This window comes from Oncorhynchus tshawytscha, linkage group LG03, assembly GCF_018296145.1.
Source record: "Oncorhynchus tshawytscha isolate Ot180627B linkage group LG03, Otsh_v2.0, whole genome shotgun sequence".
NCBI lineage: Eukaryota > Metazoa > Chordata > Actinopteri > Salmoniformes > Salmonidae > Oncorhynchus > Oncorhynchus tshawytscha.
Genome location: NC_056431.1, coordinates 81,445,892 through 81,467,492, shown reverse-complemented (window position 1 = coordinate 81,467,492; position 21,601 = coordinate 81,445,892). Strand labels below are relative to the sequence as shown.

The window sequence follows — 21,601 nt, the reverse complement described above, 5'->3', positions numbered from 1 at the left end:
AATGATAGATATAGTAGGGTTAATGATAGATATAGGAGGGTTAATGATAGATATAGTAGGGTTAGGGTTAATGATAGATATAGTAGGGTTAAATATATATATATATAGTAGGGTTAAATATATATATATAGTAGGGTTAGCGTTAATGATAGATATAGTAGGGTTAGCGTTAATGATAGATATAGTAGGGTTAATGATAGATATAGTAGGGTTAATGATAGAGATAGTAGGGTTAATGAAAGATATAGTAGGGTTAATGATAGATATAGTAGGGTTAATGATAGATATAGTAGGGTTAATGATAGATATAGTAGGGTTAATGGTTATAGTAGATAAGATATAGTAGGGTTAATGATAGATATAGTTAGGGTTAATGATAGATATAGTAGGGTTAGGGTTAATGATAGATATAGTAGGGTTAATGATAGATATAGTAGGGTTAATGATAGATATAGTAGGGTTAATGTTAATAGATATAGTAGGGTTAATAATAGATATAGTAGGGTTAATGATAGATATAGTAGGGTTAGGGTTAATGATAGATATAGTAGGGTTAATGATAGATAGTAGTAGGGTTAATGATAGATATAGTAGGGTTAATGATAGATATAGGGTTAGGGTTAATGATAGATATAGTAGGGTTAATGATAGATATAGTAGGGTTAATGATAGATATAGTAGGGTTAATGATAGATGTAGTAGGGTTAATGATAGATATAGTAGGGTTAATGATAGATATAGTAGGGTTAATGATAGATATAGTAGGGTTAATGATAGATATAGTAGGGTTAATGATAGATATAGTAGGGTTAATGATAGATATAGTAGGGTTAGGGTTAATGATAGATATAGTAGGGTTAGGGTTAATGATAGATATAGTAGGGTTAATGATAGATATAGTAGGGTTAATGATAGATATAGTAGGGTTAATGATAGATATAGTAGGGTTAATGATAGATATAGTAGGGTTAATGATAGATATAGTAGGGTTAATGATAGATATAGTAGGGTTAATGATAGATATAGTAGGGTTAATGATAGATATAGTAGGGTTAATGATAGATATAGTAGGGTTAATGATAGATATAGTAGGGTTAATGATAGATATAGTAGGGGGTTAATGATAGATATAGTAGGGTTAGGGTTAATGATAGATATAGTAGGGTTAATGATATAGTAGGGTTAATGATAGCTATAGTAGGGTTAATGATAGATATAGTAGGGTTGATGATAGATATAGGAGGGTTAATGATAGATATAGTAGGGTTGGGGTTAATGATAGATATAGTAGGGTTAATGATAGATATAGTAGGGTTAATGATAGATATAGTAGGGTTAAATATATATATAGTTAGGGTTAGCGTTAATGATAGATATAGTAGGGTTAGCGTTAATGATAGATATAGTAGGGTTAATGATAGATATAGTAGGGTTAGGGTTAATGATAGATATAGTAGGGTTAATGATAGATATAGTAGGGGGTTAATGATAGATATAGTAGGGTTAATGATAGATATAGTAGGGTTAGGGTTAATGATAGATATAGTAGGGTTAATGATAGATATAGTAGGGTTAGGGTTAATGATAGATATAGTAGGGTTAGGGTTAATGATAGAGATAGTAGGGTTAGGGTTAATGATAGATATAGTAGGGTTAATGATAGATATAGTAGGGTTAATGATAGATATAGTAGGGTTAGGGTTAATGATAGATATAGTAGGGTTAATGATAGATATAGTAGGGTTAATGATAGATATAGTAGGGTTAATGATAGATATAGTAGTTAATGGATTAGTAGGGTTAATGATAGATATAGTAGGGTTAGGGTTAATGATGATAGAGATATAGTAGGGTTAGGTTAATGATAGATATAGTAGGGTTAATGATAGATATAGTAGGGTTAATGATAGATATAGTAGGGTTAATGATAGATATAGTAGGGTTAAGGGTTAATGATAGATATAGTAGGGTTAATGATAGATATAGTAGGGTTAATGATAGATATAGTAGGGTTAATATGATAGATATAGTAGGGTTAATGATAGATATAGTAGGGTTAATGATAGATATAGTAGGGTTAATTAATGATAGATATAGTAGGGTTAATGATAGATATAGTAGGGTTAATGATAGATATAGTAGGGTTAATATATATATAGTTAATGATAGATATAGTAGGGTTAGGGTTAATGATAGATATAGTAGGGTTAGGGTTAATGAGTAGATATAGTAGGGTTAGGGTTAAATAGATATAGTAGGGTTAATGATAGATATAGTAGGGTTAGGGATATAGTAGGGTTAATGATAGATATATAGTAGGGGATAGGGTTAATGATAGATATAGTAGGGTTAATGATAGATATAGTAGGGTTAATGATAGATATAGTAGGGTTAATGATAGATATAGTAGGGTTATGATAGATATAGTAGTTAGGGTTAATGATAGATATAGTAGGGTTAATGATAGATATAGTAGGGTTAGGGTTAATGATAGATATAGTAGGGTTAATATAGATATAGTAGGGTTAATGATAGATATAGTAGTTAGGGTTAATGATAGATATAGTAGGGTTAATGATAGATATAGTAGGGTTAATGATAGATATAGTAGGGTTAATGATAGATATAGTAGGGTTAATGATAGATATAGTAGGGTTAATGATAGATATAGTAGGGTTAATGATAGATATAGTAGGGTTAATGATATAGTAGGGTTAATGATAGATATAGTAGGGTTAATGATAGATATAGTAGGGTTAATGATAGATATAGTAGGGTTAATGATAGATATAGTAGGGTTAATGATAGATATAGTAGGGTTAATATATATATATAGTAGGGTTAATGATAGATATAGTAGGGTTAGGGTTAATGATAGATGTAGTAGGGTTAATGATAGATGTAGTAGGGTTAATGATAGATGTAGTAGGGTTAATGATAGATATAGTAGGGTTAATGATAGATATAGTAGGGTTAATGATAGATATAGTAGGGTTAATGATAGATATAGTAGGGTTAATGATAGATATAGTAGGGTTAATGATAGATATAGTAGGGTTAGGGTTAATGATAGATATAGTAGGGTTAATGATAGATATAGTAGGGTTAATGATAGATATAGTAGGGTTAATGATAGATATAGTAGGGTTAATGATAGATATAGTAGGGTTAGTAGGGTTAATGATAATATATAGTAGGGTTAATGATAGATATAGTAGGGTTAGGGTTAATGATAGATATAGATAGGGTTAGGGTTAATGATAGATAGTAGGGTAGGGTTAATGATAGATATAGTAGGGTTAGGGTTAATGATAGATATAGTAGGGTTAGGGTTAATGATAGATATAGTAGGGGTTAGATATAGTAGGGTTAATGATAGATATAGTAGGGTTAATGATAGATATAGTAGGGTTAATGATAGATATAGTAGGGGGTTAATGGTTAGATATAGTATAGTTAGGGTTAATGATAGATATAGTAGGGTTAATATATAAGATAGATATAGTAGGGTTAATGATAGATATAGTAGGGTTAATGATAGATATAGTAGGGTTAATGATAGATATAGTAGGGTTAGGGTTAATGATAGATATAGTAGGGTTAATGATATATATAGTAGGGTTAATGATAGATATAGTAGGGTTAGGGTTAATGATAGATATAGTAGGGTTAATGATAGATATAGTAGGGTAAGGGTTAATGATAGATATAGTAGGGTTAGGGTTAATGATATAGTAGGGTTAATGATAGATATAGTAGGGTTAGGGTTAATGATAGATATAGTAGGGTTAATGATAGATATAGTAGGGTTAATGATAGATATAGTAGGGTTAATGATACATATAGTAGGGTTAAGGTTAATGATAGAATAGTAGGGTTAATGATAGATAGAGTAGGGTTAGTGTTAATGATAGATATAGTAGGGTTAATGATAGATATAGTAGGGTTTATGATAGATATAGTAGGGTTAATGATAGATATAGTAGGGTTAATGATATATATAGTAGGGTTAATGATAGATATAGTAGGGTTAATGATAGATATAGTAGGGTTAATGATAGATATAGTAGGGTTAGGGTTAATGATAGATATAGTAGGGTTAGGGTTAATATAGTAGGGTTAATGATAGTAGGGTTAGGGTTAATGATAGATATAGTAGGGTTAATGATTAGTAGGGTTAATGATAGATATAGTAGGGTTAGGGTTAATGATAGATATAGTAGGGTTAGGGTTAATGATAGATATAGTAGGGTTAATGATAGATATAGTAGGGTTAATGATAGATGTAGTAGGGTTAATGATAGATATAGTAGGGTTAATGATAGATATAGCAGGGTTAATGATATAGTAGGGTTAATGATAGATATAGTAGGGTTAGGGTTAATGATAGATGTAGTAGGGTTAATGATAGATATAGTAGGGTTAATGATAGATATAGTAGGGTTAGGGTTAATGATAGATATAGTAGGGTTAATGATAGATATAGTAGGGTTAATGATAGATATAGTAGGGTTAATGATAGATATAGTAGGGTTAATGATAGATATAGTAGGGTTAATGATAGATATAGTAGGGTTAATGATAGATATAGTAGGGTTAATGATAGATATAGTAGGGTTAATGATAGATATAGTAGGGTTAGGGTTAATGATAGATATAGTAGGGTTAGGGTTAATGATAGATATAGTAGGGTTAATGATAGATATAGTAGGGTTAATGATAGATATAGTAGGGTTAATGATAGATATAGTAGGGTTAATGATAGATATAGTAGGGTTAGGGTTAATGATAGATATAGTAGGGTTAATGATAGATATAGTAGGGTTAATGATAGATATAGTAGGGTTAGGGTTAATGATAGATATAGTAGGGTTAATGATAGATATAGTAGGGTTAATGATAGATATAGTAGGGTTAATGATAGATATAGTAGGGTTAATGATAGATATAGTAGGGTTAGGGTTAATGATAGATATAGTAGGGTTAATGATAGATATAGTAGGGTTAATGATAGATATAGTAGGGTTAATGATAGATATAGTAGGGTTAAGGTTAATGATAGATGTAGTAGGGTTAATGATAGATATAGTAGGGTTAATGATAGATATAGTAGGGTTAGGTTAATGATAGATATAGTAGGGTTAATGATAGATATAGTAGGGTTAATGATAGATATAGTAGGGTTAGGGTTAATGATAGATATAGTAGGGTTAATGATAGATATAGTAGGGTTAATGATAGATATAGTAGGGTTAATGATAGATGTAGTAGGGTTAGGGTTAATGATAGATATAGTAGGGTTAATGATAGATATAGTAGGGTTAATGATATAGTAGGGTTAATGATAGATATAGTAGGGTTAATGATAGATATAGTAGGGTTAATGATAGATATAGTAGGGTTAATGATAGATATAGTAGGGTTAATGATAGATATAGTAGGGTTAATGATAGATATAGCAGGGTTAAGGTTAATGATAGATGTAGTAGGGTTAAATATATATATAGTAGGGTTAGCGTTAATGATAGATATAGTAGGGTTAGCGTTAATGATAGATATAGTAGGGTTAATGATAGATATAGTAGGGTTAAGGTTAATGATAGAAGTAGTAGGGTTAAATGTATATATAGTAGGGTTAATGATAGATATAGTAGGGTTAATGATAGATATAGTAGGGTTAATGATAGATATAGTAGGGTTAATGATAGATATAGTAGGGTTAAGGTTAATGATAGATGTAGTAAGGTTAGGGTTAATGATAAATATAGTAGGGTTAGGTTAATGATAGATATAGTAGGGTTAATGATAGATATAGTAGGGTTAATGATAGATATAGTAGGGTTAATGATAGATGTAGTAGGGTTAGGGTTAATGATAGATATAGTAGGGTTAATGATAGATATAGTAGGGTTAATGATAGATATAGTAGGGTTAGGGTTAATGATAGATATAGTAGGGTTAATGATAGATATAGTAGGGTTAGGGTTAATGATAGATATAGTAGGGTTAAGGTTAATGATAGATATAGTAGGGTTAATGATAGATATAGTAGGGTTAGTGTTAATGATAGATATAGTAGGGTTAATGATAGATATAGTAGGGTTAATGATAGATATAGTAGGGTTAATGATAGATATAGTAGGGTTAATGATAGATATAGTAGGGTTAATGATAGATATAGTAGGGTTAATGATAGATATAGTAGGGTTAATGATAGATATAGTAGGGTTAGTGTTAATGATAGATATAGTAGGGTTAATGATAGATATAGTAGGGTTAATGATAGATATAGTAGGGTTAATGATAGATATAGTAGGGTTAATGATAGATATAGTAGGGTTAGGGTTAATGATAGATATAGTAGGGTTAGGGTTAATGATAGATAGAGTAGGGTTAATGATAGATATAGTAGGGTTAATGATAGATATAGTAGGGTTAATGATAGATATAGTAGGGTTAGGGTTAATGATAGATATAGTAGGGTTAATGATAGATATAGTAGGGTTAATGATAGATATAGTAGGGTTAATGATAGATGTAGTAGGGTTAATGATAGATATAGTAGGGTTAATGATAGATATAGTAGGGTTAATGATAGATATAGTAGGGTTAGGGTTAATGATAGATATAGTAGGGTTAATGATAGATATAGTAGGGTTAAGGTTAATGATAGATGTAGTAGGGTTAATGATAGATATAGTAGGGTTAATGATAGATATAGTAGGGTTAATGATAGATATAGTAGGGTTAATGATAGATATAGTAGGGTTAATGATAGATATAGTAGGGTTAAGGTTAATGATAGAAGTAGTAGGGTTAATGATAGATATAGTAGGGTTAATGATAGATATAGTAGGGTTAGTGTTAATGATAGATATAGTAGGGTTAATGATAGATATAGTAGGGTTAATGATAGATATAGTAGGGTTAATGATAGATATAGTAGGGTTAAGGTTAATGATAGAAGTAGTAGGGTTAATGATAGATATAGTAGGGTTAGCGTTAATGATAGATATAGTAGGGTTAATGATAGATATAGTAGGGTTAATGATAGATATAGTAGGGTTAATGATAGATATAGTAGGGTTAATGATAGATATAGTAGGGTTAATGATAGATATAGTAGGGTTAATGATAGATATAGTAGGGTTAATGATAGATATAGTAGGGTTAGGGTTAATGATAGATATAGTAGGGTTAATGATAGATATAGTAGGGTTAATGATAGATATAGTAGGGTTAATGATAGATATAGTAGGGTTAGGGTTAATGATAGATATAGTAGGGTTAGGGTTAATGATAGATATAGTAGGGTTAGGGTTAATGATAGATATAGTAGGGTTAATGATAGATATAGTAGGGTTAATGATAGATATAGTAGGGTTAATGATAGATATAGTAGGGTTAATGATAGATATAGTAGGGTTAATGATAGATATAGTAGGGTTAATGATAGATATAGTAGGGTTAATGATAGATATAGTAGGGTTAATGATAGATATAGTAGGGTTAATGATAGATATAGTAGGGTTAATGATAGATATAGTAGGGTTAGGGTTAATGATAGATATAGTAGGGTTAATGATAGATATAGTAGGGTTAATGATAGATATAGTAGGGTTAATGATAGATATAGTAGGGTTAATGATAGATATAGTAGGGTTAATGATAGATATAGTAGGGTTAATGATAGATGTAGTAGGGTTAGGGTTAATGATAGATATAGTAGGGTTAATGATAGATATAGTAGGGTTAGGGTTAATGATAGATATAGTAGGGTTAGGGTTAATGATAGATATAGTAGGGTTAATGATAGATATAGTAGGGTTAATGATAGATATAGTAGGGTTAATGATAGATATAGTAGGGTTAATGATAGATATAGTAGGGTTAATGATAGATATAGTAGGGTTAGGGTTAATGATAGATATAGTAGGGTTAATGATAGATATAGTAGGGTTAATGATAGATATAGTAGGGTTAATGATAGATATAGTAGGGATGATAGATAGGGTTAGGGTTAATGATAGATATAGTAGGGTTAATGATAGATATAGTAGGGTTAATGATAGATATAGTAGGGTTAATGATAGATATAGTAGGGTTAATGATAGATATAGTAGGGTTAGGGTTAATGATAGATATAGTAGGGTTAATGATAGATATAGTAGGGTTAATGATAGATATAGTAGGGTTAATGATAGATATAGTAGGGTTAATGATAGATATAGTAGGGTTAATGATAGATATAGTAGGGTTAGGTTAATGATAGATATAGTAGGGTTAATGATAGATATAGTAGGGTTAAATATATATATAGTAGGGTTAATGATAGATATAGTAGGGTTAGTGTTAATGATAGATATAGTAGGGTTAATGATAGATATAGTAGGGTTAATGGGTTAAGGGTTAGGATGATATAGTATAGTAGGGTTAATGATAGATATAGTAGGGTTAGGGTTAATGATAGATATAGTAGGGTTAATGATAGATATAGTAGGGTTAATGATAGATATAGTAGGGTTAATGATAGATATAGTAGGGTTAATGATATATATAGTAGGGTTAATGATAGATATAGTAGGGTTAGGGTTAATGATAGATATAGTAGGGTTAATGATAGATATAGTAGGGTTAATGATAGATATAGTAGGGTTAATGATAGATATAGTAGGGTTAATGATAGATATAGTAGGGTTAGGGTTAATGATAGATATAGTAGGGTTAATGATAGATATAGTAGGGTTAATGATAGATATAGTAGGGTTAATGATAGATATAGTAGGGTTAGGGTTAATGATAGATATAGTAGGGTTAATGATAGATATAGTAGGGTTAATGATAGATATAGTAGGGTTAATGATAGATATAGTAGGGTTAATGATAGATATAGTAGGGTTAATGATAGATATAGTAGGGTTAATGATAGATATAGTAGGGTTAATGATAGATATAGTAGGGTTAATGATAGATATAGTAGGGTTAGGGTTAATGATAGATATAGTAGGGTTAGGGTTAATGATAGATATAGTAGGGTTAGGGTTAATGATAGATATAGTAGGGTTAGGGTTAATGATAGATATAGTAGGGTTAGGGTTAATGATAGATATAGTAGGGTTAGGGTTAATGATATAGTAGGGTAAATGATAGATATAGTAGGGTTAATGATAGATATAGTAGGGTTAATGGGTAGTAGGGTTAATGATAGATATAGTAGGGTTAATGATAGATATAGTAGGGTTAATGATAGATATAGTAGGGTTAGGGTTAATGATAGATATAGTAGGGTTAATGATAGATATAGTAGGGTTAATGATAGATATAGTAGGGTTAATGATAGATATAGTAGGGTTAATGATAGATATAGTAGGGTTAATGATAGATATAGTAGGGTTAATGATAGATATAGTAGGGTTAATGATAGATATAGTAGGGTTAATGATAGATATAGTAGGGTTAATGATAGATATAGTAGGGTTAATGATAGATATAGTAGGGTTAATGATAGATATAGTAGGGTTAGGGTTAATGATAGATATAGTAGGGTTAATGATAGATATAGTAGGGTTAATGATAGATATAGTAGGGTTAAGGGTTAATGATAGATATAGTAGGGTTAGGGTTAATGATAGATATAGTAGGGTTAATGATAGATATAGTAGGGTTAGGGTTAATGATAGATATAGTAGGGTTAATGATAGATATAGTAGGGTTAGGGTTAATGATAGATATAGTAGGGTTAGGGTTAATGATAGATATAGTAGGGTTAATGATAGATATAGTAGGGTTAATGATAGATATAGTAGGGTTAATGATAGATATAGTAGGGTTAATGATAGATATAGTAGGGTTAATGATAGATATAGTAGGGTTAGGGTTAATGATAGATATAGTAGGGTTAGGGTTAATGATAGATATAGTAGGGTTAGGGTTAATGATAGATATAGTAGGGTTAATGATAGATATAGTAGGGTTAATGATAGATATAGTAGGGTTAGGGTTAATGATAGATATAGTAGGGTTAATGATAGATATAGTAGGGTTAATGATAGATATAGTAGGGTTAATGATAGATATAGTAGGGTTAATGATAGATATAGTAGGGTTAATGATAGATATAGTAGGGTTAATGATAGATATAGTAGGGTTAATGATAGATATAGTAGGGTTAGGGTTAATGATAGATATAGTAGGGTTAATGATAGATGTAGTAGGGTTAGGGTTAATGATAGATATAGTAGGGTTAGGGTTAATGATAGATATAGTAGGGTTAGGGTTAATGATAGATATAGTAGGGTTAATGATAGATATAGTAGGGTTAATGATAGATATAGTAGGGTTAGGGTTAATGATAGATATAGTAGGGTTAATGATAGATATAGTAGGGTTAATGATAGATATAGTAGGGTTAGGGTTAATGATAGATATAGTAGGGTAAGGGTTAATGATAGATGTAGTAGGGTTAATGATAGATATAGTAGGGTTAATGATAAATATAGTAGCGTTAATGATAGATATAGTAGGGTTAATGATAGATATAGTAGGGTTAATGATAGATATAGTAGGGTTAATGATAGATGTAGTAGGGTTAGGGTTAATGATAGATATAGTAGGGTTAGGGTTAATGATAGATATAGTAGGGTTAAGGGTTATAGATAGATGTAGTAGGGTTAATGATAGATATAGTAGGGTTAATGATAGATATAGTAGGGTTAATGATAGATATAGTAGGGTTAAGGTTAATGATAGAAGTAGTAGGGTTAAATATATATATAGTAGGGTTAATGATAGATATAGTAGGGTTAGCGTTAATGATAGATATAGTAGGGTTAGCGTTAATGATAGATATAGTAGGGTTAATGATAGATATAGTAGGGTTAATGATAGATATAGTAGGGTTAATGATAGATATAGTAGGGTTAATGATAGATATAGTAGGGTTAATGATAGATATAGTAGGGTTAATGATAGATATAGTAGGGTTAATGATAGATATAGTAGGGTTAATGATAGATATAGTAGGGTTAATGATAGATATAGTAGGGTTAATGATAGATATAGTAGGGTTAATGATAGATATAGTAGGGTTAAGGTTAATGATAGATATAGTAGGGTTAATGATAGATATAGTAGGGTTAGTGTTAATGATAGATATAGTAGGGTTAGTGTTAATGATAAATATGGTAGGGTTAGGGTTAATGATAGATATAGTAGGGTTAGGGTTAATGATAGATATAGTAGGGTTAATTAATGATAGTATATAGTAGGTTAGGGTTAATGATAGATATAGTAGGGTTAGGTTAATGATAGTAGGGTTAATGTAGGGTTAGGGTTAAGGGTTAATGATAGATATAGTAGGGTTAATGATAGATATAGTAGGGGGTTAATGATAGATATAGTAGGGTTTATATAGTGGGTTAATAGAGATATAGTAGGGTTAATGATAGATATAGTAGGGTTAATGATAGATATAGTAGGGTTAATGATAGATATAGTAGGGTTAATGATAGATATAGTAGGGTTAATGATAGATATAGTAGGGTTAATGATAGATATAGTAGGGTTAATGATAGATATAGTAGGGTTAATGATAGATATAGTAGGGTTAATGATAGATATAGTAGGGTTAATGATAGATATAGTAGGGTTAATGATAGATATAGTAGGGTTAATGATAGATATAGTAGGGTTAGGGTTAATGATAGATGTAGTAGGGTTAATGATAGATGTAGTAGGGTTAGGGTTAATGATAGATATAGTAGGGTTAGGGTTAATGATAGATATAGTAGGGTTAATGATAGATATAGTAGGGTTAATGATAGATATAGTAGGGTTAGGGTTAATATATATAGTTAGGGTTAATGATAGATATAGTAGGGTTAATGATAGATATAGTAGGGTTAGCGTTAATGATAGATATAGTAGGGTTAATGATAGATATAGTAGGGTTAATGATAGATATAGTAGGGTTAATGATAGATATAGTAGGGTTAATGATAGATATAGTAGGGTTAATGATAGATATAGTAGGGTTAATGATAGATATAGTAGGGTTAGGGTTAATGATAGATATAGTAGGGTTAATGATAGATATAGTAGGGTTAATGATAGATATAGTAGGGCTAATGATAGATATAGTAGGGTTAATGATAGATATAGTAGGGTTAATGATAGATATAGTAGGGTTAATGATAGATATAGTAGGGTTAGGGTTAATGATAGATATAGTAGGGTTAATGATAGATATAGTAGGGTTAATGATAGATATAGTAGGGTTAATGATAGATATAGTAGGGTTAGGGTTAATGATAGATATAGTAGGGTTAGGGTTAATGATAGATATAGTAGGGTTAATGATAGATATAGTAGGGTTAATGATAGATATAGTAGGGTTAAGGTTAATGATAGATGTAGTAGGGTTAATGATAGATATAGTAGGGTTAGGGTTAATGATAGATATAGTAGGGTTAGTGTTAATGATAGATAGGGTTAATGATATAGTAGGGTTAATGATAGATATAGTAGGGTTAATGATAGATATAGTAGGGTTAGGGTTAATGATAGATATAGTAGGGTTAATGATATAGTAGGGTTAATGATAGCTATAGTAGGGTTAATGATAGATATAGTAGGGTTGATGATAGATATAGTAGGGTTAATGATAGATATAGTAGGGTTAGGGTTAATGATAGATATAGTAGGGTTAATGATAGATATAGTAGGGTTAGGTTAATGATAGATGTAGTAGGGTTAATGATAGATATAGTAGGGTTAATGATAGATATAGTAGGGTTAGGGTTAATGATAGATATAGTAGGGTTAGGGTTAATGATAGATATAGTAGGGTTAGGGTTAATGATAGATATAGTAGGGTTAGGGTTAATGATAGATATAGTAGGGTTAGGGTTAATGATATAGTAGGGTTAATGATAGATATAGTAGGGTTAATGATAGATATAGTAGGGTTAATGATAGATATAGTAGGGTTAATGATATATTAGGGTTAATGATAGATATAGTAGGGTTAATGATAGATATAGTAGGGTTAATGATAGATATAGTAGGGTTAGGGATAATGATAGTAGTTAGGGTTAATGATAGATATAGTAGGGTTAATGATAGATATAGTAGGGTTAATGATAGATATAGTAGGGTTAGGGTTAATGATAGATGTAGTAGGGTTAATGATAGATATAGTAGGGTTAGGGTTAATGATAGATGTAGTAGGGTTAATGATAGATATAGTAGGGTTAGGGTTAATGATAGATATAGTAGGGTTAATGATAGATATAGTAGGGTTAAGGTTAATGATAGATATAGTAGGGTTAATGATAGATATAGTAGGGTTAGCGTTAATGATAGATATAGTAGGGTTAATGATAGATATAGTAGGGTTAATGATAGATATAGTAGGGTTAATGATAGATATAGTAGGGTTAATGATAGATATAGTAGGGTTAATGATAGATATAGTAGGGTTAATGATAGATATAGTAGGGTTAATGATAGATATAGTAGGGTTAATGATAGATATAGTAGGGTTAATGATAGATATAGTAGGGTTAATGATAGATATAGTAGGGTTAATGATAGATATAGTAGGGTTATTGATAGATATAGTAGGGTTAAGGTTAATGATAGAAGTAGTAGGGTTAAATATATATATAGTAGGGTTAATGATAGATATATAGTAGGGTTAATGATAGATATAGTAGGGTTAGGTTAATGATAGATATAGTAGGGTTAATGATAGATATAGTTAGGGTTAATGATAGATATAGTAGGGTTAGGGTTAATGATAGATATAGTAGGGTTAATGATAGATATAGTAGGGTTAATGATAGATATAGTAGGGTTAATGATAGATATAGTAGGGTTAGGGTTAATGATAGATATAGTAGGGTTAATGATAGATATAGTAGGGTTAATGATAGATATAGTAGGGTTAATGATAGATATAGTAGGGTTAATGATAGATATAGTAGGGTTAATGATAGATATAGTAGGGTTAATGATAGATATAGTAGGGTTAATGATAGATATAGTAGGGTTAATGATAGATATAGTAGGGTTAGGGTTAATGATAGATATAGTAGGGTTAATGATAGATATAGTAGGGTTAATGATAGATATAGTAGGGTTAATGATAGATATAGTAGGGTTAATGATAGATATAGTAGGGTTAATGATAGATATAGTAGGGTTAGGGTTAATGATAGATATAGTAGGGTTAGGGTTAATGATAGATATAGTAGGGTTAATGATAGATATAGTAGGGTTAGGGTTAATGATAGATATAGTAGGGTTAATGATAGATATAGTAGGGTTAATGATAGATATAGTAGGGTTAGGGTTAATGATAGATATAGTAGGGTTAATGATAGATATAGTAGGGTTAATGATAGATATAGTAGGGTTAATGATAGATGTAGTAGGGTTAATGATAGATATAGTAGGGTTAGGGTTAATGATAGATATAGTAGGGTTAGGTTAATGATATATATAGTAGGGTTAATGATAGATATAGTAGGGTTAATGATAGATATAGTAGGGTTAATGATAGATATAGTAGGGTTAATGATAGATGTAGTAGGGTTAATGATAGATATAGTAGGGTTAATGATAGATGTAGTAGGGTTAATGATAGATATAGTAGGGTTAATGATAGGGTTAATGATATGTAGTAGGGTTAATGATAGATGTAGTAGGGTTAATGATAGATAGTAGGGTTAATGATAGAGTAGGTTAATGATAGATGTAGTAGGGTTAATGATAGATATAGTAGGGGTTAGTAGGGTTAGGGTTAATGATAGATATAGTAGGGTAGGGTTAATGATAGATAGTAGGGTTAATGATAGATATAGTAGGGTTAATGATAGATATAGTAGGGTTAGGGTTAATGATAGATATAGTAGGGTTAGGGTTAATGATAGATATAGTAGGGTTAGGGTTAATGATAGATGTAGTAGGGTTAATGATAGATATAGTAGGGTTAGGGTTAATGATAGATATAGTAGGGTTAGGGTTAATGATAGATATAGTAGGGTTAATGATAGATGTAGTAGGGTTAGGGTTAATGATAGATATAGTAGGGTTAATGATAGATGTAGTAGGGTTAGGGTTAATGATAGATATAGTAGGGTTAATGATAGATGTAGTAGGGTTAGGGTTAATGATAGATATAGTAGGGTTAATGATAGATGTAGTAGGGTTAATGATAGATGTAGTAGGGTTAATGATAGATATAGTAGGGTTAATGATAGATGTAGTAGGGTTAATGATAGATGTAGTAGGGTTAATGATAGATGTAGTAGGGTTAATGATAGATGTAGTAGGGTTAATGATAGATGTAGTAGGGTTAATGATAGATGTAGTAGGGTTAATGATAGATGTAGTAGGGTTAATGATAGATGTAGTAGGGTTAATGATAGATGTAGTAGGGTTAATGATAGATGTAGTAGGGTTAATGATAGATGTAGTAGGGTTAATCATAGATGTAGTAGGGTTAATCATAGATGTAGTAGGGTTAATCATAGATGTAGTAGGGTTAATCATAGATGTAGTAGGGTTAATCATAGATGTAGTAGGGTTAATGATAGATGTAGTAGGGTTAATAATACTTACATGGCATGGTACACGGCGGTAAGCATCTGGACCATGAACTCTGGGTCCAGGACCACACGGTTACACGGCTCTCTCCACACTTTCTGCTGCTGCTGCGGGAAACCACATACACACAACCTGGAGAGAGGAGACACAGAGTCAGGAAACCACACACAACCTGGACAGAGGAGACACAGAGTCAGGAAACCACACACAACCTGGAGAGAGGAAACACAGAGTCAGGAAACCACACACAACCTGGAGAGAGGAGACACAGAGTCAGGAAGCCACACACAACCTGGAGAGAGGAGACAGAGTCAGGAAACCACACACAACCTGGACAGAGACAGGAAACCACACACAACCTGGACAGACACAGGAAACCACACACAACCTGGACAGAGACAGGAACCAACACACAACCTGGACAGAGGAGACACAGAGTCAGGATACCACACACAACCTGGACAGAGACAGGAACCAACACACAACCTGGACAGAGGAGACACAGAGTCAGGAAACCACACACAACCTGGACAGACACAGGAAACCAACACACAACCTGGACAGAGACAGAGACAGGAAACCACACACAACCTGGACAGAGGAGACACAGAGTCAGGAAACCACACACAACCTGGACAGAGACAGGAAACCACACACAACCTGGACAGACACAGGAAACCAACACACAACCTGGACAGAGACAGAGACAAACCACACACAACCTGGAGAGGAGACACAGAGTCAGGAAACCACACACAACCTGGAGAGGAGAGAGGAGACACAACAGAGTCAGGAAACCACACACAACCTGGACAGAGAGGAAAGACACAGAGTCAGGAAACCACACACAACCTGGACAGACAGGAAAAACACAGAGTCAGGAAACCACACACAACCTGGACAGACAGAGAGGAAACACAGAGTCTGGAAGCCACACACAACCTGGACAGAGGAGACACAGAGTCAGGAAGCCACACACAACCTGCAGAGAGGAGACACAGAGTCAGGAAGCCACACACAACCTGGACAGAGACAGGAAACCACACACAACCTGGACAGACACAGGAAACCACACACAACCTGGACAGACACAGGAAACCACACACAACCTGGACAGACACAGGAAACCACACACAACCTGGACAGAGACAGGAACCAACACACAACCTGGACAGAGGAGACACAGAGTCAGGAACCACACACAACCTGGACAGAGACAGGAACCAACACACAACCTGGACAGAGGAGACACAGAGTCAGGAACCACACACAACCTGGACAGAGGAGACACAGAGTCAGGAAACCACACACAACCTGGACAGACACAGGAAACCAACACACAACCTGGACAGAGACAGAGACCACACACAACCTGGACAGAGGAGACACACAACCTGGAAACACACACACAACCTGGACAGAGACAGGAAACCACACACAACCTGGACAGAGACAGGAAACCAACACACAACCTGGACAGACACAGGAAACCAACACACAACCTGGACAGAGACAGGAAACCACACACAACCTGGAGAGAGGAGAAAAACAGAGTCAGAAACCACACACAACCTGGAGATGAGACAGACCACACACAACCTCAGGAAACCACACACAACCTGGACAGAGACAGGAGACACAGAGTCAGGAAACCACACACAACCTGGACAGAGGAGACACAGAGTCACCTGGAAGCCACACACAACCTGGACAGAGAGGAGACACAGAGTCAGGAAACCACACACAACCTGGACAGAGACAGAGACAGGAAACCACACACAACCTGGACAGACACAGGAAACCACACACAACCTGGACAGAGACAGAGTCAGGATACCACACAACCTGGACAGAGGAGACACAGAGTCAGGATACCACACACAACCTGGAGAGAGGAGACACAGAATCAGGAAACCAAACACAACCTGGACAGAGACAGGAAACCACACACAACCTGGACAGAGACAGAGAGGCAGAGACAGGAAACCACACACAACCTGGACAGAGACAGGAAACCACACAACCTGGACAGAGACAGAGACAGGAAACCACAGACAACCTGGACAGAGACAGAGACAGGAAACCACACACAACCTGGACAGAGACAGAGTCAGAAGGGAGTTAGGTATGGAGCGAGATAGCTGACAAAAGGTTGAACGTATGTATCATTAGGATCGTAAGAGAATCCAATACTGGGTGATTTGAAAAGCCATAGTCAATCAATCAATAATATAATAATTATTTTAGCAAAAAATGTTATCTTTAATTTCCAATCTGTAAAAGCTTTGAGAATAGAAAGGTTCAAGTCGTTTGTGAAGCATCACAGCACAGTTGAAACATATATGGCAAATAGAAATCAAACTGGATGGACATAAGAAATAGAGGAAGGACTAAAAACAAAATATAACTATTGTAAAAGAGATTGTGTCTGTAAAATCCACATAAGATGTATACACTGAAGGTAGAAGCCTAAGTGTTATTGTTTATTAGTTTACTCCAATTGGTATATATATATATATATATATATATGTGTATATAGGTATGTGTATGTACATATGTGTATATAGGTATGTGTATGTACATATGTGTATATACAGTGCCTTGCGAAAGTATTCGACCCCCTTGAACTTTGTGACCTTTTGCCACATTTCAGGCTTCAAACATAAAGATATAAAACTGTATTTTTTTGTGAAGAATCAACAACAAGTGGGACACAATCATGAAGTGGAACGACATTTATTGGATGTTTCAAACTTTTTTAACAAATCAAAAACTGAAAAATTGGGCGTGCAAAATTATTCAGCCCCCTTAAGTTAATACTTTGTAGCGCCACCTTTTGCTGCGATTACAGCTGTAAGTCGCTTGGGGTATGTCTCTATCAGTTTTGCACATCAAGAGACTGACATTTTTTCCCATTCCTCCTTGCAAAACAGCTCGAGCTCAGTAAGGTTGGATGGAGAGCAGTTGTGAACAGCAGTTTTCAGTTCTTTCCACAGATTCTCGATTGGATTCAGGTCTGGACTTTGACTTGGCCATTCTAACACCTGGATATGTTTATTTTTGAACCATTCCATTGTAGATTTTGCTTTATGTTTTGGATCATTGTCTTGTTGGAAGACAAATCTCCGTCCCAGTCTCCATCAGGTTTTCTTCCAGAATGGTCCTGTATTTGGCTCCATCCATCTTTCCATCAATTTTAACCATCTTCCCTGTCCCTGCTGAAGAAAAGCAGGCCCAAACCATGATGCTGCCACCACCATGTTTGACAGTGGGGATGCTGTGTTCAGGGTGATGAGCTGTGTTGCTTTTATGCCAAACATAACATTTTGCAATGTTGCCAAAAAGTTCAATTTTGGTTTCATCTGACCAGAGCACTTTCTTCCACATGTTTGGTGTGTCTCCCAGGTGGCTTGTGGCAAACTTTAAACAACACTTTTTATGGATATCTTTAAGAAAAGGCTTTCTTCTTGCCACTCTTCCATAAAGGCCAGATTTGTGCAATATACAACTGATTGTTGTCCTATGGACAGAGTCTCCCACCTCAGCTGTAGATCTCTGCAGTTCATCCAGAGTGATCATGGGCCTCTTGGCTGCATCTCTGATCAGTCTTCTCCTTGTATGAGCTGAAAGTTTAGAGGGACGGCCAGGTCTTGGTAGATTTGCAGTGGTCTGATACTCCTTCCATTTCAATATTATCGCTTGCACAGTGCTCCTTGGGATGTTTAAAGCTTGGGAAATCTTTTTGTATCCAAATCCGGCTTTAAACATCTTCACAACAGTATCTCGGACCTGCCTGGTGTGTTCCTTGTTCTTCATGATGCTCTCTGCGCTTTTAACGGACCTCTGAGACTATCACAGTGCAGGTGCATTTATACGGAGACTTGATTACACAAAGGTGGATTGTATTTATCATCATTAGTCATTTAGGTCAACATTGGATCATTCAGAGATCCTCACTGAACTTGTGGAGAGAGTTTGCTGCACTGAAAGTAAAGGGGCTGAATAATTTTGCACAACCAATTTTTCAGTTTTTGATTTGTTAAAAAAGTTTGAAATATCCAATAAATGTCGTTCCACTTCATGATTGTGTCCCACTTGTTGTTGATTCTTCACAAAAAAATACAGTTTTATATCTTTATGTTTGAAGCCTGAAATGTGGCAAAAGGTCGCAAAGTTCAAGGGGGCCGAGTACTTTCGCAAGGCACTGTAGGTATGTGTATATAGGTGCTTTGTAAGTAGGAAAACCTGCAAATTCGGCAGTGTGTCAAATACTTGTTCTCCCCACTTTATGTATGCATATAGGTATGTGTATGTATGTATATATAGGGGTGGCAGGGTAGCCTAGTGGTTAGAGCGTTGGACTAGTAACCAGAAGGTTGCAAGTTCAAATCCCCGAGCTGACAAGGTACAAATCTGTCGTTCTGCCCCTGAACAGGCAGTTAACCCACTGTTCCTAGACCGTCATTGAAAAAAAGAATTTGTTCTTAACTGACTTGCATAGTTAAATAAAGGTAAAATAAAAAAATAGGTATGTATATAGGGTACATGTATGGGTACAAGTATGTATATGGGTACAAGTACAGTGCCTTGCGAAAGTATTCGGCCCCCTTGAACTTTGCGACCTTTTGCCACATTTCAGGCTTCAAACATAAAGATATAAAACTGTATTTTTTTGTGAAGAATCAACAACAAGCAGGCCCAAACCATGATGCTGCCACCACCATGTTTGACAGTGGGGATGGTGTGTTCAGGGTGATGAGCTGTGTTGCTTTTACGCCAAACATAACGTTTTGCAATGTTGCCAAAAAGTTCAATTTTGGTTTCATCTGACCAGAGCACCTTCTTCCACATGTTTGGTGTGTCTCCCAGGTGGCTTGTGGCAAACTTTAAACAACACTTTTTATGGATATCTTTAAGAAATGGCTTTCTTCTTGCCACTCTTCCATAAAGGCCAGATTTGTGCAATATACGACTGATTGTTATCCTATGGACAGAGTCTCCCACCTCAGCTGTAGATCTCTGCAGTTCATCCAGAGTGATCATGGGCCTCTTGGCTGCATCTCTGATCAGTCTTCTCCTTGTATGAGCTGAAAGTTTAGAGGGACGGCCAGGTCTTGGTAGATTTGCAGTGGTCTGATACTCCTTCCATTTCAATATTATTGCTTGCACAGTGCTCCTTGGGATGTTTAAAGCTTGGGAAATCTTTTTGTATCCAAATCCGGCTTTAAACTTCTTCACAACAGTATCTCGGACCTGCCTGGTGTGTTCCTTGTTCTTCATGATGCTCTCTGCGCTTTTAACGGACCTCTGAGACTATCACAGTGCAGGTGCATTTATACAAAGACTTGATTACACACAGGTGGATTGTATTTATCATCATTAGTCATTTAGGTCAACATTGGATCATTCAGAGATCCTCACTGAACTTCTGGAGAGAGTTTGCTGCACTGAAAGTAAAGGGGCTGAATAATTTTGCACGCCCAATTTTTCAGTTTTTGATTTGTTAAAAAAGTTTGAAATATCCAATAAATGTCGTTCCACTTCATGATTGTGTCCCACTTGTTGTTGATTCTTCACAAAAAAACACAGTTTTATATCTTTATGTTTGAAGCCTGAAATGTGGCAAAAGGTCGCAAAGTTCAAGGGGGCCGAATACTTTCGCAAGGCACTGTATGTATGTATATATGGGTACGTATATGTATGTATATATGGGTATATATATGTATGTATATATGGGTACGTGTATGTATATATGGGTATGTGTATATGGGTACATATATGTATGTATATATGGGTACATATGTATATATGGGTATACGTCAGCATGCGTGTATGTAAATGGATATATATATAATTTACCCCAAAAATATATGGGGGATTGGAAATGATGCAGACAATTACATTGATGGAAGCAACAATCTATCCACAACATTAAGCTGTTCCACCCTACAAATCTGCAATTCTGACGTACAATAGTAAGTTTCAGCACCAC

At 33.9% G+C, this 21,601-nt stretch overlaps 1 protein-coding gene across 1 annotated transcript in view; it reads right to left on the bottom strand.

The window, feature by feature from the left end:
• Positions 1-21,601, bottom strand: part of LOC112243553 (protein FAM126B-like) — a 202,560-nt gene that overhangs the window by 78,574 nt on the left and 102,385 nt on the right. Inside the window, exon 9 of the mRNA XM_042320080.1 lies at positions 15,625-15,741. Within this exon, the coding sequence (XP_042176014.1) occupies positions 15,625-15,741 (117 nt within the window). The remainder of the gene's footprint in view (positions 1-15,624; positions 15,742-21,601) is intronic.